Source organism: Hippocampus bargibanti, linkage group LG17 (assembly GCF_051943395.1).
Source record: "Hippocampus bargibanti isolate YZ-2025 linkage group LG17, ASM5194339v1, whole genome shotgun sequence".
Lineage (NCBI taxonomy): Eukaryota > Metazoa > Chordata > Actinopteri > Syngnathiformes > Syngnathidae > Hippocampus > Hippocampus bargibanti.
The window spans coordinates 17,022,315-17,048,468 of NC_142750.1; the positions used below are offsets into that span (position 1 = coordinate 17,022,315).

Sequence of the window (26,154 nt, forward strand, 5' to 3'; positions counted from 1 at the left end):
CGTTGACAGGAAAGGATCCAAGGGGGGCTGGGAGTTGCTCGACCCCAGAGGCGGGTGGGGGGCAGTGTGATACAGCATCAGGGCCCTTGTTCTTCGATCCTGCAACGTGTATGAGGGTGAACCTATAAGCCAGTGTTTTTTCCTTCAAGTTGAGAATTCGTCTGTTATTAATGTCAGTGAGGGATCGGTCGTTTAGGATTCTAAGGAGAGGCTTGTGGTCTGTAGCTATGATCAGATCAGAGCATCCCAGCTCAATGCTAATGCTTTGCCTTCGATGGGGCATACCGACTCTCGGCTGGCGTTGTGAATCTGCCCCAGTTTCCACCCGTCAGGGCAGCAGACTGGGCTCCTTGAGATGCACTGGCAATACTTCTGTTTCAGAAGGAAACCGATGCCATCAACAGACCAGTTGACAAGCAAGTTGTGCGTGATGGGTCAAAAAGTCTTTCATTTCACCATCTTTCATTTCGGTGACGATGACTTCCTTAGACTGCTCAAATAGGTTATCAAGTTCCTCTGTCCAGGCAATTTTTTATGGATGGTCTGAGCAGGTGTCGAAATGGTTTCATCTGTTTAGCAACGGCAAAGGCATAGACTCCTTGGTTTACCAGGCCAAAATAAGCTTGGGCGCCTGAGATGTCCTTTAGTGTCGGGAAGTTGGTTACAGAGTCCAGAAACCTTTGGCTGGGTTTCACTTGCGTAGGTGTCACCGTGACTCCTGACAGTGTCCTGAGCAAATTGGAACTTGTTCGGGTTGAGGGTAATGCCGTTCTGTGCACACAAATCCAGCCATCTGCAGGTTTGGAAGAATGATGTTTCAATGGATTCTGCCCACATGTAAGTGTCATCGACGCATTTCACCTTATCTGGGAAATCTGCGATGATGCTGTCAAAACGCTGAGTGTATGCATCACCACTGGCGAGGAAACCCTGGGGTGCCACCTTGTAGCAGGACCGACCCCATGGAGTAAATGAAGGTGGCGACGTGCCGGTTGTCCTCACAAATGGGTACGGAGTGGTAACCATTACAGGCATCTGTGACAGTCTTTCTGGTGTTTTGTGGTATGTGGTCAGCAGTGACGTGCGGTGAGGTTCATGGCTGGTGAGGCACTGACGTCATCACAGTCAGATTTACAAACATATGAACTCTACAGAGTAGCTTATTCACCATTTGAGCAACAGTTAACGTGTTTTGTTTAAAATGTCATGTCAGCATTCTTTATATAAACTGTAGCAGAGAAAAAAAAAGAATAAAAAAACGTTATTATCATGTTACCTTTACTTATAAATGTCCATGCGCCGCTCCTTCTGAAGAAAGGCATCAATACCTTCTTTGTAGAAGCCTTCCTTATCTTTCTTCAGTTTTAAAAGTCTCTCTATTTCTTTCAATTTAGATATGTAATCCTCCATTCTGAAAATAAGGCCAAGCAACACGAAAAAATGACTGGATGGTTGCACTTAACTTGCTGTTTACTGTAGCTTGCTGTCACTGATTCTATTCTGCAGCCGAGGAGGCGCAAGAAGAATCTCTGTAATCACTAGCGCCCCCTGTCATGAGGCAGGAGAACTGTGTGCCTCCCCTATGCACACAGTTTTGATAAAATAAAATAAAATAAAATAAAATAAGCACTGTGTTTATAATGTAAAGTGACTCTACATTATATACACCAGCTAAACTGTAGAAATTTAGTTAATATACTAAAAGTGTTTGAACACTTTAATAGCAATATGCAGAGGGACAGCAATGCAGTCTCACTGCAGAGCAAGCAAGCACAGTCGGCATAGTCATTGCGCAATCTATGGTGAGGCTCAGCCGACTGCTGCCTCACCACTTGTCTCTACTTAGTATTTGAACGGTAAATGTGAAAATTCAGCGATTTTGAGGAAAAAATCCAAAAATGGTAAAGTTAAATGGAAAAGAACTTTAAAGTACAAATCACTAAATAAATATAACTGTTTAATGTATTTTTTCATTCGATATTTCCTTGATGACAGGTGAGGCACGGCCTCACCTGCCTCCCCTGACTGCACGTCACTGGCGGCCAGCCAGGTGGAATGGACTCTGTCCATGATGGTTTTGACGAACAGCATGAGGATTCTGTGGCTGCAGATCAACTGCGCATCTTGGGCTCCCATCAGCCTTTGACGTCACCACCATCCTCGAGCACCAGGTGACAGGTGTGTTGGGGTTAACCCTCTCGAGAACTCCAATTCTGACATCCCGCTCCAAGTACTTGAGAACTTTATCCTGCCAATGAATAGGCACGAGGGCTGGCTTGTGCACAGCGAAGGGTGTGGCGTCTGGGTTGATATGCAGTTGAAGAGGTTCACACTTCATCAAAGGCAGAGGCTGGTGCTTGCAAACTTTGAAGGTTGTGGCAACATAGTAGTCAAGGAGCCGCGCCGGTGGCCGCCTGGATGTTCGCTGAAAAACTTAGAAATTTTTTCGAAAATCTACACCTCCGGGGAAAGAGGCCGAAATTGTGGCTGGGGAGGCCGATTTACACGCGTCGTGGACGGCTAAGCCGCGCCGGAGGCCGCCCAGTCCTTGAGTGCTGGTATGTCACCTTCAGAGGCATTCAGTCCTGGGGGCAATGACCGAAGCAGAGGAGGTGGTGCTTGGCCTCTCGAGGGGCAGTTGCAGGATGGGTCTTTTGGGTTGTCGACATAGGCCATGTGGTTGAGAACCTGGTTAGCTGTCACCTCAGGGAAGTTGCTGGGGACGATGCCTAACTTCTCCAGTGCTTCTCGACAAAGGGATGCTTTTCCATCCTTAAAGACATAGACCAGCTGTTTGGTTGACCTCGTGGATCCTTTTGTATCACAGATACGCATGCTCACCGTGATGCCTCCTCGGAATCCTAAGTCCTCCCTGATAGCGCCACGCATGATGAGTTTGACGGGCATGATGTCGTCATCGCTTTATCCCATGGCGTGTGCAGTCCCTAGAGGGATTACTGAGCTTTGACAGCCTGAGTCGGAAATCATGGGCATTGACAGTCTCTTGAGTCTACCACTGGTGTTGATGGGATAACCAAGTTCCTCTTGGTCATTTAGCAGTGGGATGAGATCAACCAGAACTGTTGGATGGGGTCTCGAGGGCCGTTCTATCCATCTCCCATCAAAGACGTGGTGGGCTATTGGTGACCTCTCTGCGGCAAGTATGACGCCGCTTGGACGGAGACTTGAGGTACAGAGTTGTTGGAAGGTGAGTAGACCGTCCTTGGTCTGGCAAGTATTTGCCTTGTCTGTCTCTTTGGGTTCCTTCCCATGGTTGCAGTATCTGGATGAGCTGTCTCTGTGGCCCCATTGCTTGCAGGTCCCACTGCCTGGTGAAGACTGACCACTGGTCCAAGTCAGATCCTGGTCCGATCTTTCGCGGGTCCAGCTTCAGTTTGGTGGGTGCAAGTGTGTATAGCCTTGTCATGCATCTGTAGAGCCGTGGTGAGGGCAGCTGCAAACTCTGCTGCGAGGTCCTTTGACTCCCAGGTACAGCCGTCCACGGGGCAAGTGAGTCTTGGCATGATCCTATGAGGTTACACGCAATGCTGTGATATACGATGCTGTGGAGGATGACTCGTCCGTCATAGAAAGATGTCTTCCTTCCAATCTTTATTCAAGTATAATGGATGACGGATGAGTCATCTGTAACAAAAAGGGATACACAATATACATAACTATCAAATAATAATTTACAAGACCTAAGAAGGCTCTTAGTTATTTTATGTTTGTAGGTGCTGGAGCTTCATGAATGGCTCTGACCTTGTCTTTGGATGGGTAGACACCTTTTGCTTGTGTCCCAGATATTCGATCTGCATCTTTCCAAAGTCACATTTGGTCTTCTTCACTCCCAGACCATTTTCTTTCAGTCGCTGAAGAACTCAGTCAAGGTTTGTTCGGTGCTCGGATTTATCTCGGTCCATAACAAATAAGTCATCTAAGTATGCTACTACATTGAGATCGCTCATTATATTCTCCATTATTCTCTGAAAAATACTGGCAGCAGAATTAATACCAAAACAAAGTCTATTGTACACAAACAGCACCTTGTGTGTGTTGATTGTGGTATACTTTTTTGAGTCATCGTCAAGAGGAATTTGTTGGTAAGCGTTAGCTTACCAACCACCACATATTGTGGTTAACACCTCTTCGATGCGTGGTAGTGAATAAGACTCAGTGTTAATGGCTTGGTTCACCGTTATTTTATAATCTCCACATAGACGGAGTCCACCATCTTGCTTGGGTACTGGGACTACTGGAGCGGCCCACTCGCTGTGTTTGACAGGAGTGATGATTTCATCTTTCTCAAAGCGCCCTAGTTCTTTTTCAACTTTGTCTTTCATTGCAAAAGGCAAAACACGGGTCTTGTGAAATTTAGGGATTGCATCAGGTTTGACACATATTGATGCCTTAATGTCCTTTAGTGTCCCTAACTAATTTTTGAAAACATCATTATGTTTTCGTTGTACTAAATTCATCCTGTCTACTTGATAACTAATGTTAGGAAGGCGGAAGTAGTCGCCGAAACATGTCAGGTATTTGAACACCTACAATACACTGTCTGTAAGTAAGGAATCTGCTTAACATCATTATGTTTTGCGAGTATTTCTGGGATTGACTCTGGTCTTGGAGATGAAGATGTTTTGTTTGTTTCCCAGTTTAATTTTATTTTATCTACCCACTCTCGTCCACAGAGTGACGTACCAATTAACCCCCACAACTTCCAGTGGTAAGTTTGCAGTCTGATCTTCATATCTCACTTTAACATAAATTTGACCTCTGACAGGAATGGGTTCCCCTAAATAGCCCTTAAGTGCGACACGACTCCCCTCTAGTGGTACATGCGAGAACGACCGCTCATACACATTTTCAGAGATAATGCTGACTCAAACGCCAGTATCAATCTCAATCGAAATCTTTGTTCCATTTATGTCAAGAACGGCCTTATATGGTTTGTGGCTGCCATTAGCACTGTACACGTGGACTTGTAACATGGGAACATCATCATCTATTATTTATCTCTCTGTTCATCTTCCCCCTTTTTATATTCTTCTTCTTTTCCTTTCGGCTTTTCCCCTCAGGGGTCGCCACAGCGAATCAGTGTCCTCCATCTATCCCGGTTTTGTGCATCCTCTTCTCTCACACCAGCTACCTTCATGTCCTCTTTGACCACATCCATAAACCTCCTCTTCCGTCTTCCTCTCGGTCTCCTGCCTGGCAGTTCAAGGCTCAGCATTCTTCTCCCTATATAGTCACTCTCTCTCCTCTGGACATGTCCAAACCATCTCAGTCTGGCCTCTCTGAATTTCTCTGCAAAGCCTCTAACATGAGTTGTCCCTCTAATCTCATACTGATCCTATCCAACCTGGTAACTCCCAAAGAAAACCTCAACATCTTCAGCTCTGCTACCTCGAGCTCTGCTTCCTGTCTTTTCTTCAGTGGCACTGTCTCCAGTCCAAACATCATGGCTGGTCTGACCACGGTTTTATACACTTTTCCTTTCATCCTTGCTGAAACCCTTCTATCACACATCACACCTGACATTTTTCTCCAGCCGTTCCAGCCTGCCTGGACATGCTTCTTCACGTCTTTTCCACACTCTCCATTGCTCTGGACAGTTGACCCCAAGTACTTAAAATCCTCCACCTTCTTTATCTCTTCCCCCTGTAGCATCACGCATGCACTTGGATCCCTCTCATTCACACACATATTTTCCGTCTTGCTGTGACTGATCTTCATTCCTCTCCTTTCCAGGGCATATCTCCACATCTCTAGTTTCTCCGCCACCTGTTCCCTGTTCTCGCTACAGATCACAATGTCATCTGCAAACATCATGGTCCAGGGAGATTCTTGTCTAACATCGTCTGTCAGCCTGTCCATCACCATAGCAAAGAAGAAGGGGCTCAGAGCTGACCCCTGGTGGAGTCCCACCTCCACCTTGAATTCCTCAGTCACACCGACAGCACACTTCCATACCTCGATTGGTAAATCATCAGGCCCAAGTGCCTTTTCCCCCTTCATCCTTTGCTTCGCTTTGATCCTCTCCTCTTTCATCGAGAACTGCTTCATGTCATCACAAAGAGGGTACAGCAAGTCCTGAAGAATGAATGTCTCTCTGTGTCTTTGTTTTGTCATATTGTCTCTATGCTGTCATATTATTTGTTATTTAGTTTTTTTTGTTATTTTGACTTCAAGACGGCGCCGCGAGAGTGGCTGCCTTTCCAGCAGCTGCCTTTCCAGCAGCTCATGTATTTTGTTTTTCTACTTTCATTCCTTTCATCACTTTGCTGCTGTGAAATGTACATTTCTCCACTGTGAGACTAATAAAGGCATATCCAATCCAAACCCCTCAGCGCCCACCTCACTTCATCCTTGCTAATGCTTGCTACGTCTTGGTCCACAACAGTCACGTCTTCTACTCTTTGTTCCTTCTCATTTTCCTCATTCATCAATTCTTCAAAGTACTCTTTCCATCTTGCCATCACACTACTGGCACCTGTTAATACATTGCCATCTCTATCCTTAATTACCCGAACCTGCTGCAGGTCCTTACCATCTTTGTCTCGCTGTCTCGCCAGCCTGTAAAGATCAGTCTCACCTTCCTTGCTGTCCAGCCGAGCATACAAGTCATCATAGGCCTCTTGTTTGGGCTTTGCCACCTTTACTTTAACCGTGCGCTACATCTCCTTGTACTGCTGTCTACTCTCGTCCGTCCTCTCAGTGTCCCACTTCTTCTTTGCTAACCTCTTTCTCTGTATATACTCCTGCACCTCCCCATTCCACCACCAAGTCTCCTTCTCTACCTTTCTTCCACTCGATACACCAAGTACTTTCCGACCCGTGCCTCTAATTATGTTCGCTGTAGTTTGCCAGTCATCTGGAAGGACCTCTTTCCCACCCAGTGCTTATCTTACCTCCTTCCTAAATATCATGCAACACTCTTCCTTTTTCAACATCCACCATTTTGTCCTCACTTCAGCCTTTGGTTTCTTCATCTTCCTCACTGCCAGCGTCATCCTACACACCACCAACCTATGCTGTCTGGCTACACTCTCACCAACCACTACTTTGCAGTCAGTGATTTCCTTCAGATGGTGCCGTTGACACAAAATGTAGTCTACCTGTGTACTTCTGCCTCCACTCTTATAGGTCACCCTATGTTCCTGTCTCTTCTGAAAGAAAGTATTCACAATAGCCATTTCCATTCTCTTAGCAAAGTCAACCACCATCTGTCCTTCAGCGTTCCTCATCTGGAGTCCAAACCTGCCCATCACCTCCTCATCATCTTTGTTTCCTGCGCCAACATGTCCATTGAAGTCTCCACCAATAACAACCCTCTCACTTCTCGGGATGTTCTGTATGACTTCATCAAAGTCCAACCAAAATTTCTCCTTCTCCGCCAGCTCGCATCCTACTTGTGCGGCATACCCACAAAAAACATTGAACATCACACCTTCAATTTCTAGCTACAGAAAGAGAAATGGAGTTGAGGTTATCTTAAAAGAGGAGTTTGTTAGGAATGCCTTAGACGTTAAAAGAGTATCAGATAGAATGATGAGTCATCATTCTATCTGATACTCTTTTTACTTCTAAGACATTCCGAACAAACTCCTCTTTTAAGATAACCCCAACTCCATTTCTCTTTCTGTCTTCACCATGATAGAACAACTTAAACCTTGACCCTAAGCTTCTGGCCTTGCTCCCTTTCCCATGTGGCTTTTTGTTTGACGAAGACAAACGCGTTATCCTTGGTAATGTATATATTGACCGTGACTTGTTGCATCAGCCGACATAGGGAAGAGTGGGACAGTTACACACATGCGCAGTAGATGACAAATGCTAGGTACGGCAAGTCTGTGCATCCAAACTACCTGTATATAACCTTTGGTTAATACACTACAAATGGAAAGAAAACCACCAGAACACGTACACAGCTTGTTTTGTAGCAAATAGTCCCAACTCTGTTATACACAACAAATCCAACAATTACCGTAGTTTGATGAAGTCTGTTTTTTATATGACTCAAATTTGGCTGCACTATATTAACTCAAGTCTGCGCACCAACAAGGATTGGAGCAGTTGGAGATCTGGTGCAGCCTACACAGCCTAGAGGTGAACACGCTCAAGTCGGTAGAGATGATCGTGGACTTCAGGAAACATCCATCACCACGTCTTCCCCTCACACGCTCTAACTGCCCCGTGTCAATCATCGAGACCTTCAAGCTCCTGGGACTCACAATCTCACAGGACATGAAGTGGGAGCTCAACACCAACCATCTTGAGAAAGGACCAATAGAGGATGTACTTCCTGAGACTGCTGAATAAGCATGGCCTGACACAGGAGGTGCTACGACAGTCACACACGGCAGTCATCGAATCAATCCTATGTTCTTTCATTGTGGTTTGGTGTGTGGCTGACACAAAACAAAATGACAAAACCCAACTGCGAACCCAAACACTTCGGACAGCGGGAAAAAAACATTGGCACCTTCCCAGTCTTGAGGACTTGTACACTGAAAGAAAAAAGCCAAGGGCACAAAAAAATCCGCTACCACCTTTTCCAGAAAGCGGCCACGATCCATGCACAACAAATCCAGACATTTAAACAGCTTCTTCCCTCGAGCCATTAACTCCTTAAACAATAACCTACAAATGTACTTGGATAGTGGCTCTTGCAATTTTGCACAGCCCTGTGCAAGAGCATTATTACTATAATCAATGCAGAGCCAGCTCTTTACTAAATTGAACAATTGTCACTGACAACAACAAATTCCACAGACTAGACACACAGGCGCTCAAGGATATCTGCATAATTGCACACTTGTTGTACCACAAATACTGTTACCGGTCATTTTATGATTATTTTTTGCTCTAACTGTACAACTGTGATCGTATCGTACTGTATTCAACCATTGACCGTTTTAGCTCTGCTTGAAACTTTACATGTCGTCTTACAGCTGTAATTGGGTGGTACCACCTCACAACGTTACACTTACATGATGGAATGTCCTTCCATACTTCTTTGTCATGTCCTTGTTTATGATACTAGTGCAGCCTGTACTACCTGAGACAAATTCCTTGTGTGTTCTACATACTTCGCCGATAATACTGTAACGTCCGGGGCTTGTGAGTTGCATGTTTGGGGGCTGGGCTAGTCGGAGAGATTACGTCACGGACAGAAGGGAGGACCTGAACGAGAAGTCCGCGAGAGAGCGAGGTAGAGGACTGCGCGTGAGTTGTGGCGTAACAACAACTCCGGTATGATTGTGCTAACTGCAACGTTTGCTTAATAAAAGTCTGACCAGCTGTGCCAACGACTGTGCGCATCCTTTATCACGTCGAGGGGCATTACATTGGTGTCAGAAGCTCCGGATTCACCCGTTGCACTTCGAACTTTTGAGGGAAGATGTTCCGCGACGACGCTACTCGGCAGAAGGTAAAGGGGGAAGCCTTGCCAGGTGGAATTGACGTGTCTGAGTCAAGTGGCATGGAGCGCGGTCGTCTTTACGGTGGCAATCCGCACCAGAATGGGCATGAGCCCGCCATTACGACAAGTGCAGCCGTCGCCACGAGGAGCGATGAGAGCATTAATGGCGGCGCCCTTGGTCTCGCGTGGCCCTCCATGAAGGCGCCGAAATTCTCCGGGAAGCGAAGTTGGGAGGCGTATTTGGCACAGTTCGAATTGGTGGCCCACGCATCGAACTGGCCGGACAAGGTGAAGGCGGTGCAGTTAGCGCTTTCACTGACTGAGGAGGCTACGTCCTGTCTGCTGCTACTGAGCCCTGGACAGAGAATTGATTACAGCGCGCTGGTGGGCGCTCTGCAGCGGCGCTTTGGGGAGTTCAATTTGAAAGACTCTTTGCGCTGCGAGTTCAAGCAGCGTGATCGACATCCCGGTGAGCCGCTACGTTGTCTAGCCCATGCGATCGAGAGCCTGGGTCGACGCGCATATGCTGGGATGCCAGAGGAAGTCCGAGATGAACTGATTCGTGACCAGTTCATCCAAGCTCTCAGACTGGATGAACTGCGGCTGCACGTCCAGCTTGCCCACCCAGCAGCGCTTGGAGAAGCACTTGCCCTTGCGAGAGAGAGGGAGATCGCAGTCAAGGGATTACTGCAGACAGCAGCTTGCCCCGATTCGGTGACATCGTCGTCGAAAGGTGAGACGTGCCGGCCGGCGTGGGTGGAAGAGCTGGTTTGTGCGTTGAATATCCAGCCAGCACAACAGGAGGAAGGAAGTGGTCGACGTGCACGCCCTGCTGTCTGCTGGGGGTGTGGAAAGCCAGGTCATCTGCTGCGGCGCTGCTCAAAGATGAAACGGCGAAGGGTCCCTGAAGGCCGGGCAGCGCAGACCCCTCCAGTGGTCAACCGGGAACCTCAGTCCACATGCGGAGCGGTGACAGTGGGTTGGACAGACATGGGCGACCCCAGTCATGTCCGCATGCAGATTGGAGACGTGTCCTGGACAGCCTTGGTGGACACTGGGTCTTCAGTCACGATCGTGAGGCCTGACGTTGTTCCAGCAGGAACCGTCTTAAAGTCGACACACACAAAACTGAGGACAGCAACCGGTGAAACGGCCAAGATGAAGGGCAAAGGGACATTTGTTTTTGGCCTGGGGGGTTCCTCAACAATCCACTCAGCTTGGGTAGCTGACGTGAGTGACCCCTGTATTCTAGGACGGGACTTTTTAAAAGCCACAAATTGTGTGGTGGACTTGGGGGCTGGGGTGCTCACCCTGCCAGGTGGCCAGCGTGTCGAGCTGATCACGGCATCTCAACAGGATTCCCCAGGGGAATCCTGTTGAGATGCCGTGAGAGATGAGATGCCATCAACACAGTCGACCCTTCAGCAGTGCTGTCCACTCTGCCCTCGACAGGCGATCGGGTAGAGGTTACTCGCCTTGTGATGGAATGCCCACCAGAGGGGGCAATAAAATCAAAAGAGATGGAAATCCATGGAGAAGCGGCTGCTGCCGAGACAACATGCTGCACCTTAGAAGCTGTGGACACTGCAGAGCTGGCTGCAAAGCAAGAAGAGGACCACGACCTCAACCCAGTGCGGCAGTGGGTCCAGAGTGGCTGGAGGCCACCCTGGAAAGGCCTTTGGAGCCAGTTTGCTGTGCTACGCATAAAGGATGCTGTGCTGCAGCATGCTTGGAGAGAACCTGCTGCTGGGGAAGAGAGATGGCAGGTGGTCGTGCCGAAAGCTCTTCGAGAGACTGTGCTGAGAGCTTGTCATAAGGGCACTGGCTCAGGACACCTTGGCCGTGCAAAGACTCTCTGACGGCTCCGCCAAGTGTTCTACTGGGGACACCATCGACACGACGTGGATGACTTCTGCCGGCGCTGTGAGGAGTGTGTGGCCGGCAAGAGACTTCAAGCCCAGTCGCACGCACCACTTGAGGCGCTCAGGAGACCTGCGGGCTGCTCAGGGGACCAGCCGGGGCTGGAGTTTTCACACAGACGGCGGGGTCGGCTGCAGAAAGCCGGTGCGCGTCGAAAGCGAGATTGTGACATGTGGCGCGAGGGGCGGAACTTCCAGGCGGGGGATCCGCCTTCCAACAGTCGTGTCCCGGGTCAGCCAGCGGGAGGCAGAATTGACTCAGAGCCAGGTCGACCGCAGAGACGGACACAAGGGCCACAACAGCTACGGCTGGAGGATTTTTTTGTTGACCCCTCGGGGCGAGGGTTTCATAAAGGGGAGGGTTGTGTAACGTCCGGGGCTTGTGAGTTGCATGTTTGGGGGCTGGGCTAGTCGGGAGAGATTACGTCACGGACAGAAGGGAGGACCTGAACGAGAAGTCCGCGAGAGAGCGAGGTAGAGGACTGCGCGTGAGTTGTGGCGTAACAACAACTCCGGTATGATTGTGCTAACTGCAACGTTTGCTTAATAAAAGTCTGACCAGCTGTGCCAACGACTGTGCGCATCCTTTATCACGTCGAGGGGCATTACATTGGTGTCAGAAGCTCCGGATTCACCCGTTGCACTTCGAACTTTTGAGGGAAGATGTTCCGCGACGACGCTACTCGGCAGAAGGTAAAGGGGGAAGCCTTGCCAGGTGGAATTGACGTGTCGGAGTCAAGTGGCATGGAGCGCGGTCGTCTTTACGGTGGCAATCCGCACCAGAATGGGCATGAGCCCGCCATTACGACAAGTGCAGCCGTCGCCACGAGGAGCGATGAGAGCATTAATGGCGGCGCCCTTGGTCTCGCGTGGCCCTCCATGAAGGCGCCGAAATTCTCCGGGAAGCGAAGTTGGGAGGCGTATTTGGCACAGTTCGAATTGGTGGCCCACGCATCGAACTGGCCGGACAAGGTGAAGGCGGTGCAGTTAGCGCTTTCACTGACTGAGGAGGCTACGTCCTGTCTGCTGCTACTGAGCCCTGGACAGAGAATTGATTACAGCGCGCTGGTGGGCGCCCTGCAGCGGCGCTTTGGGGAGTTCAATTTGAAAGACTCTTTGCGCTGTGAGTTCAAGCAGCGTGATCGACATCCCGGTGAGCCGCTACGTTGTCTAGCCCATGCGATCGAGAGCCTGGGTCGACGCGCATATGCTGGGATGCCAGAGGAAGTCCGAGATGAACTGATTCGTGACCAGTTCATCCAAGCTCTCAGACTGGATGAACTGCGGCTGCACGTCCAGCTTGCCCACCCAGCAGCGCTTGGAGAAGCACTTGCCCTTGCGAGAGAGAGGGAGATCGCAGTCAAGGGATTACTGCAGACAGCAGCTTGCCCCGATTCGGTGACATCGTTGTCGAAAGGTGAGACGTGCCGGCCGGCGTGGGTGGAAGAGCTGGTTTGTGCGTTGAATATCCAGCCAGCACAACAGGAGGAAGGAAGTGGTCGACGTGCACGCCCTGCTGTCTGCTGGGGGTGTGGAAAGCCAGGTCATCTGCTGCGGCGCTGCTCAAAGATGAAACGGCGAAGGGTCCCTGAAGGCCGGGCAGAGCAGACCCCTCCAGTGGTCAACCGGGAACCTCAGTCCACATGCGGAGCGGTGACAGTGGGTTGGACAGACATGGGGGACCCCAGTCATGTCCGCATGCAGATTGAAGACGTGTCCTGGACAGCCTTGGTGGACACTGGGTCTTCAGTCACGATCGTGAGGCCTGAAGTTGTTCCAGCAGGAACCGTCTTAAAGTCGACACACACAAAACTGAGGACAGCGACCGGTGAAACGGCCAAGATAAAGGGCAAAGGGACATTTGTTTTTGGCCTGGGGGGTTCCTCAACAATCCACTCAGCTTGGGTAGCTGACGTGAGTGACCCCTGTATTCTAGGACGGGACTTTTTAAAAGCCACAAATTGTGTGGTGGACTTGGGGGCTGGGGTGCTCACCCTGCCAGGTGGCCAGCGTGTCGAGCTGATCACGGCATCTCAACAGGATTCCCCAGGGGAATCCTGTTGAGATGCCGTGAGAGATGAGATGCCATCAACACAGTCGACCCTTCAGCAGTGCTGTCCACTCTGCCCTCGACAGGCGATCGGGTAGAGGTTACTCGCCTTGTGATGGAATGCCCACCAGAGGGGGCAATGAAATCAAAAGAGATGGAAATCCATGGAGAAGCGGCTGCTGCCGAGACAACATGCTGCACCTTAGAGGCTGTGGACACTGCAGAGCTGGCTGCAAAGCAAGAAGAGGACCACGACCTCAACCCAGTGCGGCAGTGGGTCCAGAGTGGCTGGAGGCCACCCTGGAAAGGCCTTTGGAGCCAGTTTGCTGTGCTACGCATAAAGGATGCTGTGCTGCAGCATGCTTGGAGAGAACCAGCTGCTGGGGAAGAGAGATGGCAGGTGGTCGTGCCGAAAGCTCTTCGAGAGACTGTGCTGAGAGCTTGTCATAAGGGCACTGGCTCAGGACACCTTGGCCATGCAAAGACCCTCTGACGGCTCTGCCAAGTGTTCTACTGGGGACAACATCGACACGACGTGGATGACTTCTGCCGGCGCTGTGAGAAGTGTGTGGCCGGCAAGAGACTTCAAGCCCAGTCGCACGCACCACTTGAGGCGCTCAGGAGACCTGCGGGCTGCTCAGGGGACCAGCCGGGGCTGGAGTTTTCACACAGACGGCGGGGTCGGCTGCAGAAAGCCGGTGCGCGTCGAAAGCGAGATTGTGACATGTGGCGCGAGGGGCGGAACTTCCAGGCGGGGGATCCGCCTTCCACCAGTCGTGTCCCGGGTCAGCCAACGGGAGGCAGAATTGACTCAGAGCCAGGTCGACCGCAGAGACGGACACAAGGGCCACAACAGCTACGGCTGGAGGATTTTTTTGTTGACCCCTCGGGGCGAGGGTTGCATAAAGGGGAGGGTAGTGTAACGTCCGGGGCTTGTGAGTTGCATGTTTGGGGGCGGGGCTAGTCGGGAGAGATTACGTCACGGACAGAAGGGAGGACCTGAACGAGAAGTCCGCGAGAGAGCGAGGTAGAGGACTGCGCGTGAGTTGTGGCGTAACAACAACTCCGGTATGATTGTGCTAACTGCAACGTTTGCTTAATAAAAGCCTGACCAGCTGTGCCAACGACTGTGCGCATCCTTTATCACGCCGAGGGGCATTACAATACATTACCTGCTCCAACTCTGGTATCCCTTGATTGGCTCCCTATACATTTCAGTTCATTTCAAGATCCTATTATTTGTCTTAAAATGTTTAAAGGACAACCGCCGAAAAACGTTTTATAGCATCTAAAATATCCAAAACATGCAGGCTGATATTTTCAGTTAAATGCAAAACACCAATAAAAATGACTTGGAGTGTCCAAAATCTGCAAAAAAATGAGCTGTGAATTGGGCATTTTCAGAAAGTCCCGCCCCCTGTTCGTGACGTCACCCCAAGACGCCTTGCCTTGCTCGAGAATCAAAACAATGGCTTCAGATTCGGAGAATATGCTTTCTTGTTACACATCCAGTTATGAATATGATTGAAATAGTTCTGAAGAGGAAAATATAAATGTTTGCAATCGATTAAAGAAGGTCTTCAGGGTCATTTTGAGTGATCAAGACTGAGGTGTAGTGTCACAGAAAATGCAGAAGATGGCGGCAGAGCTCCGTTGGAAATAGTTTTATTCTTCACCTTGGAATTTTTGTCAACGAATATCAAAGAGTTGTCTCGGTGTAACATACAACAATTCACCATTGCGTTATTTATGTGTTTTCCTTCTAATTTCACCATCAACACGGATCAACACGAAGTTTTCAGACCAAACAAAGCACCGCAAAATGCATTGAGGTGATGCAAGGTATGTCCTTTCTCTGTGAGGGGCGTTCCTCCAGTGACGTAGGGTGAGGACTCGTCACCAACTCAAAAATAAGATTTTCGGAATGTTCAGCGCGAGTCTTAATAACGTAAAATATAGCTATATGCGGTGGAATCTTTGTAAAATACGCTGAGTAGAAGTCATTTGAAGCGATTTTACAAATTATGGACACAACTTGTCCGGAGACGTCGGTTGTCCTTTAAATGGCTTTACTCCTCCTTACCTCGCCGAGCTCATCCACCCCCACACACCTTCGATGCGCCTCAGGTCTGCTGGCCAGTCATTAATAGATGCGGCAAGAACTAAAGGGAGGAACAGAAGGGATCGAACCTTTTCTGTTGGGGGTCCCATTCTCTGGAAAGACCTGCCATTGAACGATCGGCAAGCTGCCCATCTCTAAAACCAGACTCAAAATTCACTTGTATTCTTTGGCCTTTGACTGAGCATTATTTACACTTGATCTTAGTTTTACTCTCCGGATCTTTTTGAATGCTTTGTTCCCTGTATATGAGAGTTGTCCATCCACAGCACCCTGTATGCAGCTTGACTGTTTGAAAGTGCTCTATAAATATAGTTGAGTTGAGAATAAAGATGATGTTGATCCAGACAAGTATATTGCAGATTTGAGCTGAAATGCAACAAAAAGCATTCCACATGAATCCTTCCAGTCAACAGTTAAATTTCCAACATTTTATTACAAATTAAATTCTTGTTTACATGCAATCAAGTTGAATTATTTTCCCTACCCTCTGTGCGCTCACAGTTTGTGTAGTGCACACTTTCCAAGCTCATCGAGCTATTAAATATTTTGGCCCTCATGACAAGTGTTCTTGATTGATAGAGTTGCTGACTGTAAACTCAACCAGCATTGATGCATGTCGCTCAGTCCAGTATGTTCTCTTTCAGATTCTTCGATGTAGTTTGTTCTTCAGGCTGTAAATAAATATGTATAAATACTATTTTGCTCAACCCCTCCCCATGTTTTGCAATATTGCAAATACATGCATGGTAAAAAAAAACACCTATGTTCATAAAACCTTCCACTTGTAGTGAACAACAGAATTTGTTGTGTGAAAAATTCTACCAAAAACATTGAATGCAACAATGTTACCGTAAAATGCTCTGATACTAGAAGAGGCTAACATAGAAATTGAATAAATTATCTTAAACAATCAAAACACTTGGATGCGCAGCAGGACATTATTGCAATGGTTTGATGTTTTGAAAACAACCATTTAAGCGCCACAAAAAATACCCACAGCAAACCAAAATTGCCTGAATGGTTCTTCAGATGGGAGAAGAATGAACCATAAACATTCGCTGAACAAGTATCTTTACACACCGACACACTCAATGGAGGTAGTATTCAGTATTTTGCTCTTACTGAAGGTGTTTTGGCTAAATAACGCAGTTGCAAATAGTTTTTGTGTCCCATCAGGAGAAAACCTACTCAAAACTTGATGCAACCCTATCAAACGTAGTTTCATCCCAAAATACATACATACAAAATTTTAAATTTTGTATTTAGATTGTCAGCAGGAACATATATAATACCAGCCATCCATTGATTTTCAACACTGTTTATCCTGAAGATAGTTGTGGAAATTGTTGGAGTCTTTCCCAGTTGAATTTGGGGGAAAGGCGGAATAATACCTGAACTGGTCGCCAATCTGTCACAGGGCACATGGAGGTACAAACAACCATGCACTCAGTCATTAAGTGAAAACCGATCCCATGCTGGCCGCACACATGTCAGGTAAGTGTACCACCAAACCATCAGCAACTACATGTGTATGTCATACCATAATTCCTCAAAAAAATTCAGGCCCATTCAACAATAAATCCAAGCTCTGGAGTAAATGTTGACAGCAATAAGAAATATTGCTTAAATCAAATAAAATGCAATGAGACTTCAAGACACTCAATGGCACAGTTAAAAAAAAACAACAAAAAAACAGCAAAACACCTTTCTTTAGTCGTACTCCACAGGGTCCTTCATATCTACCAGATTCTCCTGAGGATGAAAAATAAAATAAAATTAAATGTTAGTAAAACTCAAACCACAGGCAAAATAAGAAATACTTATCAGTAATAAAAAAAACGAGCGGAAATCAACAAATGAAAGTCGGGCAGTGCGAGAATCAATCATTGCCTGATCTTTAAAATACAATACAATACATATTGATTTATATTAACAGTTTATCTCCATAACTAACAGTGGTATCTCCATTTTTGATATTCTTTGGTTCTTGAAGACATTTTCTTAACTAGAAAATTTTGGAAGTCGAGATGTGTTTTTATGTAAATGCCCTAATCTGTTCCTCGGCTTCCCCCCTCCTGAAAAAAACAACAACAAAACAAAAACAAATCTGATAAAAATGTTTTCTAAAGCAGAAAAATGCATAAAAATTGTGTTTTTTGCCTGGTGTTTTATCATGGACTGATCTGAAGCTTTTGCCGGCTTTTACTATCTTTTGAAAATGTCCAAGGCATAGTGACTGATTGCCCAACTTGCAAATACATTTCCTGAGCAAAGTAGGTAAAAGTATGTTGTGTTCAGGAAACTCAGAGTTGTGAATCCTGTAATACGTGCCATAATGTATTTTTACCTTTCGTATCTTACAATTTATTAAATGTAGTCACATGGGGATACAAGCCAGTGTCTTATTGTGCCGGTTCCAAGCCCGGATAAATACATAGGGTTGCGCCAGGAAAGGCACCCGCCGTAAATTTTTTGCCAAAACAAATATGCTAATCAAACCTCTGAATCTCATACCAGATCGATCAACAACGACCGCTATCGGCGCTGTTGACCAACAGCAGGGGTGTCCAAAGTCGGTCCTTGAGGGCCGCCGTCCTGCCTGTTTTCCAGCTCTCCCAGGAGTAACGCACCTGATTCAAATCATCAGGACCATTTTGCTGCTTCAGAACTGGCTGATGAGCTGATCATTTCAATCAGGTGTGTTGCTTCTGGGAGAGCTGGAAAACAGGCAGGATAGCGGCCCTCGAGGACCAACTTTGGACACCCCTGACCTACAGGGTGAAGGTGGAAAAGGGACTACTGTTGGTCAAAGAAGGAGGGGCAGGAGGTGTGCCCATAGGAAAAGAGAGAAATGGAACCCCAAGAGTATCGGACTGAGAGTAGGGACTTTGAATGTAGGAACAATGACAGGAAAAAGTAGAGAGTTCGTTGACATGATGCAGAGGAAGAAAAAAGACATACTGTGTGTCCAGGAGACCAGGTGGAAAGGGAGCAAGTCTAGAAGCTTAGGGCCAGGGTTCAAGTTGTTCTATCATGGTGTAGACAGAAAGAGACATTGAGTTTGGGTTATCATGAAAGAGGAGTTTGTTCGGAATGTTTTAGAAATAAAAAGTGTATCAGAAAGAATAATGAGTCTGTTAAATGTTAGTTAGTTAGTTAAATGTTGTTAGTGGGTATGCCCTACACGTAGTCCTTGAGGGTTCCAACAGGTATTCTGCAGTCTGGTAGAGGAAAAATCATGGTTTGGGGTTACATCCAGTGTGGGGGTGTGCGAGAGATCTGCAGAGTGGATGCAAACATCAACAGCCTGAAATATCATGAAATTCGTGCTGCCCATTATATCCCAAATTGCAAGAGAGGGCAAATTTTGCATCAGGATGATGCTCCTTTCCTTCAGCCTCCACATCCAAGTTCCTGAAAGTAAAGAAGGTCAAGGTGTCCAGGATTGGCCAGCCTACTCATCAGACATGAACGTTATTGAACATGTCTGGGTTTTTTTTCCAAGATGGTGCCTGAGTAGGCAGCCATCAGCAAGTGCTCTCACGAGCCTTGCTTTTTTTGTTGTTTTTGTCTTGTTATTGTGTTTTCTTTTGTCACTTTATGTTGTTGTGCGTCACGTGGAACGGATACAGATTGTTTTTCAGCATTTTTGGCCACGACAATCATCAAGGAGGAGACTGTGCTGAGCGGTTGCGCCTTTCGGCAGCATGAATATGCCCGGACTGATTTTGAATGGGAGGAATGTCGGAGCCATTTGACTGCCATCGCTGCACAGCTCTGGGGCCATTGTGCTTTTTCGCGCCTGTAATGGGCCACATCTTCACAGCCCCGCTTTGTTCAGCGGAAAGGTCAGTGCTGTTGGACAATCTGTGGTTGGATGGATGCATGGCTTGAGGAGCCCGCGAAAAGAAGAAAGCAGCGTCAGCGCAGAGCGCCGATGGTTATGTGGAACTGTCGCGGCTTGGAATTGAAGCGGATTTATGTGGGACAGGAGATGTGAGACAATGTCTTTTCGTCAATGGATGCTACAGCTTCGTGTTTGCGTTCAACATTTAGCTTGTAGTAGACGTACAAATTCCACCATGACGACCCTGATCCACTGCTGACATGGATGCTTTGATCCTCTCCTCTTTCAACTAGAACTGCTTTATGTAATCACAAAGAGGGTACAGCAAGTCCTGAAGAATGAATGACTCTGTGTCTTTGTGTTGTCATATTTGTTATTTTTTTATTTTTTTTTCCCAAGATGGCGGCGCGTGAACACGCAGCGGCTCCCCTCTCCCGGCAAATTGGCGTTTTCATGTTTATTATGTTTGTTAAAGTAATTATAAGTGCCTTGCATGCTGGGTCAGAGAGGACAGTAATTTCATCTGTGCTGTATGTCATACATATTAACATATTTGACAATAAAGCTGACTTTGACTTTGGGGTAAGATGAAGAAGGAGGCTTGGAAGATGAAATCAAAGAATCTTGATGAACTCTGAGAGTCCTGCAAGACTGCTTTCTTTGCCATTCCAGATGACTTCATCAATAAGTTAATTGAGTCATTGCAGAGACGTATGGATGCAGTCCTCCAAGCTCACGGGAGCCATACAGACATTAATTCTTTTTCTAAGGCTTCATGACTCGATGTTCTGACGTTATTGTAGCATATTTGTGTATTCAAAATGAAATATATGTATAATTTCTACATTATATTTGTCCAAGCAAAATCTGACCTTTCTGTCCTAATTAAATAATAAAACTCAATGAATGATACAAAACTTTTTTGGGTATAATAAGTAGAATCTAGAGGGATTTGCCTTTCATATAAACCATTTCTGATTCCAATAGATCAATTACAAGTCAAGTTATTATTTGTTGTTCCTACAACTTGGATAAGTGACAAGACTTTTGTCAGGGACTGTACAGGTAACATCCGACTTACGACCGGGTTCCATTTCGACAAAATGGTTGTAAGTCAAACGGTCGTAAGATGAAATATATTGAAAATAGCCGACGCGAGGTTTATACGACAGGATAGTATACAATGTCAATCTGTTGTTTTTAAGCAACATTTTCTATTGAATACTATTATTTACCGAACTGTTTACAGTTCATTGATAAATCTTATCAGAATCAGAATCATCTTTATTGCCAAGTATGTAGAACACACAAGGAATTTGTTTCCGGTCAAACACGCTGCACTCGTATCATCAAAATTGCAAAGAGGCACTATACAGTTCCATTTGGGCTACTGTTCAAAGAGTTAATGGCTTGGGGGAAGAAGCTGTTTAAATGTCTGCTGGATTTGGTGCGCATGGATCGTAGCGCTTGTCTGAGGGGAGTAGCTGGAAAAGGTGGTGGGAAGGGATTCTTGCAGTGTGCAAGTCCTCGAGAGTGAGTAGGGCGGTGCCAATGATTTTTTTCGCCGTCCTTAAAACTTTGAGTGTCATTTTTATCATTTTATATTTCGTATTAGCGATTTTTATTACTGTAAAAATGTACCGGTAATATATACCAAACTGTTTACTGTACAGTTTATTTATACATTTTATACATTTTAGTGTCATCTTTATCATTTTATATTTCATATTATCGATTTTTATTACTGTCATGTATACCAAACTGTTTACTGTCTTCTTCTTTTCCTTTTGGCTTTTCCCTTCAGGGGTCGCCACAGCGAATCAGTGTCCTCCATGTAACCCGGTTTTGTGCATCCTCTTCTCTCACACCAGCTACCTTCTTGTCCTCTTCGACAACATCCAAAAACCTCGTCTTTGGTCTTCCTCTCGGTCTCCTGCCTGGCAGTTCAAGGCTCAGCATCCTTCTCCCGACATAGTCACTCTCTCTCCTGTGGACATGTCCAAACCATCTCAGTCTGGCCTCTCTGTCTTTTTCTCTAAAGCCTCTAATATGAGTTGTCACTCTAATGTACTCATTCCTGATCCTATCCAACCTGGTCACTCCCAAAGACAATTGCAACATATTCTGCTCTGCTACCTCCAGCTCTGCTTGCTGTCTTTTCTTCAGTGACACTGTCTCAAGTCCAAACATCATGGCTGGTCTCACCACCATTTTATACACCTTTCCTTTCATCCGAGCTGAAATCCTTCTATCACACCTGAGATTTTTCTCCAGCCGTTCCAGTTTTCCTGGACACGCTTCTTCACCTCTTTTCTACTCTCTTGATTGCTATGGACAGTTGAACCCAAGTACTTAAAATCATCTTTATCTCTTCTCCCTGTAGCATCACTCTTGTCCGTGGATCCCTCGCATTCACACACATATATTCTGCCTTGCTGCGACTGATCTTCATTCCTCTCATTTCCAGGGCATACCTCCACATCGCTATCGATGAGAAGGTTTCTTCAGCCGTCATCTGTACAATTTGGAAGGTTTCGGACGTTTCGCCTCCTATCCAAGAGGCTTCGTCAGCGAACTAAAGTCTGACTGGTTGTATCGGCCCTATTTATATATCCCTAATGTCCAGGCATGGCGGTGCCGGACACAGCTATGATAGGTCCCTACTCTCAGGTTGAAACATCCACATCGCTAGTTTCTCCCCCACCTGTTCCCTGCTCTTGCTACAGATCACAATGTCATCTGCAAACATCATGGTCCAAGGAGATTCTTGTCTAACATCGTCTGTCAGCCTGTCCATCACCATAGCGAATAACAAGCGGCTCAGAGCTGACCCCTGGTGGAGTCCCACCACTACCTTTACAGTCATGATACATGTCTTGTACCGCTCTGACATACTTTTCTGTGACTACAGACTTCCTCATGCAATACCACAGCTCTTCTCTGGGCACCCTGTCATACGCTTGATCCAGATTTACAAAAACACAATGCAATGCCTTATGACCTTCACTGTACTTCTCAATCAGCATTCTGAAAGCAAACACTGCATCTGTTGTACTCTTTTTTTGGCATGAAGCCATACTGCTGCTCACAAATGTTCACTTGTGCTCTTAGTCTAGCTTCAACTACTCTTTCCCATAGTTTCATTGTATGGCTCATCAACTTTATTCCTCTGTTGTACTACAACTCTGAACATATTCCTCGTTTTTAAAAATGGGCACCAGTACACTTCGTCTCCCTTCTTCAGGCATTTGTTCACCATCTAGGATCTTGTTGAATAACCCAGTCAGGAACACCACTGCCACCTCTCCGAGACACTACCATACCTCAATTGGTATGGTAGTGCCTCCCCCCCCCCCTTCATCCTCTTCAGCGCCCTCCTCACTTCATCCTTGCTAATGTTTGCCACGTCTTGGTCCACAACAGTCACATCTTCTACTCTTTGTTCCTTCTCTTTTTCCTCATTCATCAATCCTTCAAAATACTATTTCCATCTTGCCATCACACTCCTAGCACTTGTTAATACATTGCTATCTCTATCATTAATCAAACTGCTTACTGTACCGTTTATTTATACATCTTATCCCTTTTCGTGTCAATTTTTATCATTTTATATTTCATATTATTGATTTTTATTACTGTTAACCTGTCCCTGTTATGTATACCAAACTGTTTAATGTAGTTTATAAATTTTATACTTACCGTTTAGTGTCGGCGCACACGCGTTCTGCTGACCCAAATATGCACGTCTTCCCATGCATGTGCGCTATGGAAAAATCGCAACAGGTCGCCCGACACACAGGCGGATGAAGAAGGAAAAAAAAGCATTATACTGTACTGCAGGAGGACGTCTGTGTAAGCTGTCAGTCGTACAGGAGTGGTCCATCGATGAGAAGGTTTCTTCAGCCGTCATCTGTACAATTTTGAAGGTTTCGGACGTTTCGCCTCGAGCGAAACGTCCGAAACCTTCAAAATTGTACAGATGACGGCTGAAGAAACCTTCTCATCGATGTACTGCAGGAGATGTTGCCGAGACGGCTTTAGAGAGAAAGCCAGAAAGGCGAGACTGTGATGGTTTGGACATGCGTAGAGGAGAGATAGTAAATACTGTATATTGGGAGAAGGATGCTGAGCCTTGAACTGCAAGGCAGGAGACCGAAAGGAAGGCCTAAGAGAAGGTTTATGAATGTTGTCAAAGAGGACATGAAGGCAGCTGGTGTGAGAGAAGAGGATGATGCACAAAACAGGGTAAGATGGAGGACATAGATTTGTTGTGGCAGCCCGCGTAGGCAGCCGTCAGCAAATGCTTTCATGAGGCTTGTTTTTTTTGTGTTTTGTTTTGTCCCTTTGTGTTGTTGTGTGTCATGTGGAACAGATACGGATTGTTTTTCAGCATTTTTGGCCACAATATTTATGAAGGAGGAGTTGTGCCTTTTCGGCAGCACGAATATGACAGCACCATTTTTGATTGAGAGAAATGTCGGTGCCATTTCACTGGTGGACAGCTCTGGGGCGATTGTGCTTTTTTACACTTTTAATGGAAGCATTTTCACAGCCCCACGGAAAGTTCAGTGCTGTTGGACAGTCTGCGGCTGGATGGATGCTGGGCTTGAGGAGCCCACAATGAGAAGAAAGGAGCGTCAGTGAAGAAAGCCGATGCGTATGTGAAACTGTCCTGACTTGGAATTGAAGCGGATTTACGTGGGACAGGAGATGTGAACTAATCTCTTTTTGTCAATGTATGCTACAGCTTCGTGTTTGCTTTCAATATTTTGGCTTCTGGCAGACGTGCACATTTGAGCATGACGTCCCTGATCCACTGGTGAAAAGGACACTTTCATTCTCTCCTCTTTAATCTTGAACTGCTTCGTACAATAAGGAGGTTGCAGAAAGTTCACTGCCATTCACGAATTTATTCGGGAATTGAAAATATGACCCCTTGATATTGATAAATTTGTTGGGGTTTTGTTTTTTCATGCTTGGCTGCCGTTAAAGCGCTGGCCATGGCCTCTGACAATGTTTTTTTTTTCTTTTCTACAAGGGGACATCATTTCCCTTTTTCCATATTAGTGCTTTGTTCCAGCTTCAGCTGTTGTTAAAGCGCTATAAAAACCAATATGTATGTATTGCATTGTATTCTGGACACCCGCCCTCATTTCACGCTCATATAACTCCAGACCCATATAATTTAACAATTAACTTTTTTTTCTGATGGAAGAAGAGAATCTGAGGTTTCCAACGCTGTATTGAATGTTTATGTAATCTAAAACTCAATGTTCTGTGGGTTCTGGAATTCAGGTGACAATGACAAAAACCCTGGCACTGGAGTGGACACATTTTGCAAGTGCCTGGCAGTAAATGAGTTAAAATTGGATAACTGTCTGTGTTGTCATATTATTATTATTTTTTTTTGTTATTTTGTTCTTTTGACATCTAGATGGCGCCGAAAGAGTGGCTGCCTTTCCAGTAGCTTCTGTATTTTGTTTTTTCTACATCTTCCCTTCCTCTTCCTTCCCTAACTTTGCTGCTGTGAAATATACATTTCTCCACTGCGAGACTATTAAAGGCTTATCCAATCCAATATTTTCTCATGGAGATGTTTGATAACTTGAAAATTTTGTATGAAGGGATGTTCATAAGTCAAGGTCCAAAAGTACTTTTCTTGGTTGAAAGTGGCAACAATTGTCTATAGATTTATAGTTGTGACAAGAATACTGTATATGTTTAATTAATCATCATATGTAGATAGATAACCGGAACTCATGGTGTTATGTTTGTCCTATTGTCTTACTCTTACTCCTCTGGGATTTAATGTACTGGCTTTTAAATTGAATACATCAGAAGTCTGGATAGAATCACTCACCCACCCCCCTTGCCTCTTTAACCAGGGGGCAAATGTCTCCATGTAGCACTCTGCATACCCTTGCATGCGATGCACTCCAGTAGCCGTCACTATCCGCCTCGACACCTCCATGGTGACGGCCATGCGGCGTAACGTTGGGCTTGCATTTGGCAGGAACAGTGGGACTTGCGATACCCGAGTGCTGCCGACAGTGTCGAGAAGCCTGACATAAGACGCAAATGATAGGCGAGACAAACTGGAACGCAGAAATGGGTCCATTTGGATCTGTGCAAGAGAGAGAGAGATCTGACCAGAGAGACAATTCATTGATCCCGGAGGAAATCTTGTCACATTTCACGGATCACATTTGAACTCGTAAGAATGATGAAGAGATGGAGGCCTGAATTACATGAGAAACACAGCTCTGATAGCAAATGAATGGTGAATTATGTGGTGCTAAAGTACTCACATGAATCACTACCGGTCCTAAAATCAATAATACACTATTAGGTTACAATTTTTACCTACCTTATTGTTGATAGATTCTGCCTCAGCGGACAGCACTTGAATGAGCTGCTGCACCACTTGCTCTTTGTCATGCATAACTAGAAAAAAATGAATTATTTTGTCATCAGACAGCCATACAGAAAGCCAATTCAAAATGACCATATTTTCCGGACTATAAGGTGCACCCAAAAGCCTTTATTTTCTTCAAAAGATGACCCTGCACTTCATAAGCCAGTGGGTTTTATATGTGAAGTAAATTTAAGCCACAACAGGTCTTGCATCTACTGTCAGCAGCTACGAACTTCATTTGCCGAACGAGACGGTTCTTGGAGCTCCTAAGAAGAAGCTGAAAATGGCAGCCGGCTTTTTATCCCTGTATTCCCCGCCCCCAGTCTTCGGTTAAAGTTGCACATGATTGGTCAAGATCCGTGGTAGAGGAGGGA

At 46.2% G+C, this 26,154-nt stretch overlaps 2 protein-coding genes across 5 annotated transcripts in view; one reads left to right on the forward strand and one right to left on the reverse strand.

Annotated features, from left to right (window-relative positions):
• tspan4b (tetraspanin 4b) overlaps positions 1–26,154 on the forward strand; it is a 67,499-nt gene that overhangs the window by 38,975 nt on the left and 2,370 nt on the right. Inside the window, exons 8-9 of one of the 2 annotated variants that reach the window (XR_016118156.1) lie at positions 4,695–4,729; positions 8,069–9,426. The exons of the other annotated variant lie outside the window; for it this stretch is intronic. The gene's annotated coding sequence lies outside the window, so the exon portion shown is untranslated. Of the gene's footprint in view, positions 1–4,694; positions 4,730–8,068; positions 9,427–26,154 lie in introns of those variants that run through there. 2 annotated transcript variants of the gene reach the window in all.
• bcl2l12 (BCL2 like 12) overlaps positions 15,921–26,154 on the reverse strand; it is a 36,171-nt gene continuing 25,937 nt past the window's right edge. The window contains exons 6-9 of one of the 3 annotated variants that reach the window (XM_089019602.1): positions 25,733–25,809; positions 25,226–25,489; positions 17,223–17,270; positions 15,921–16,189 (exon numbers count right to left, since the gene is read on the reverse strand). In XM_089019602.1, the coding sequence (XP_088875728.1) occupies positions 17,229–17,270; positions 25,226–25,489; positions 25,733–25,809 (383 nt within the window). In that variant the 3' untranslated portion in view covers positions 15,921–16,189; positions 17,223–17,228. Of the gene's footprint in view, positions 17,271–25,225; positions 25,490–25,732; positions 25,810–26,154 lie in introns of all 3 variants that reach the window. The other 2 variants (XM_089019603.1, XM_089019601.1) reach the window with 2 other exon arrangements.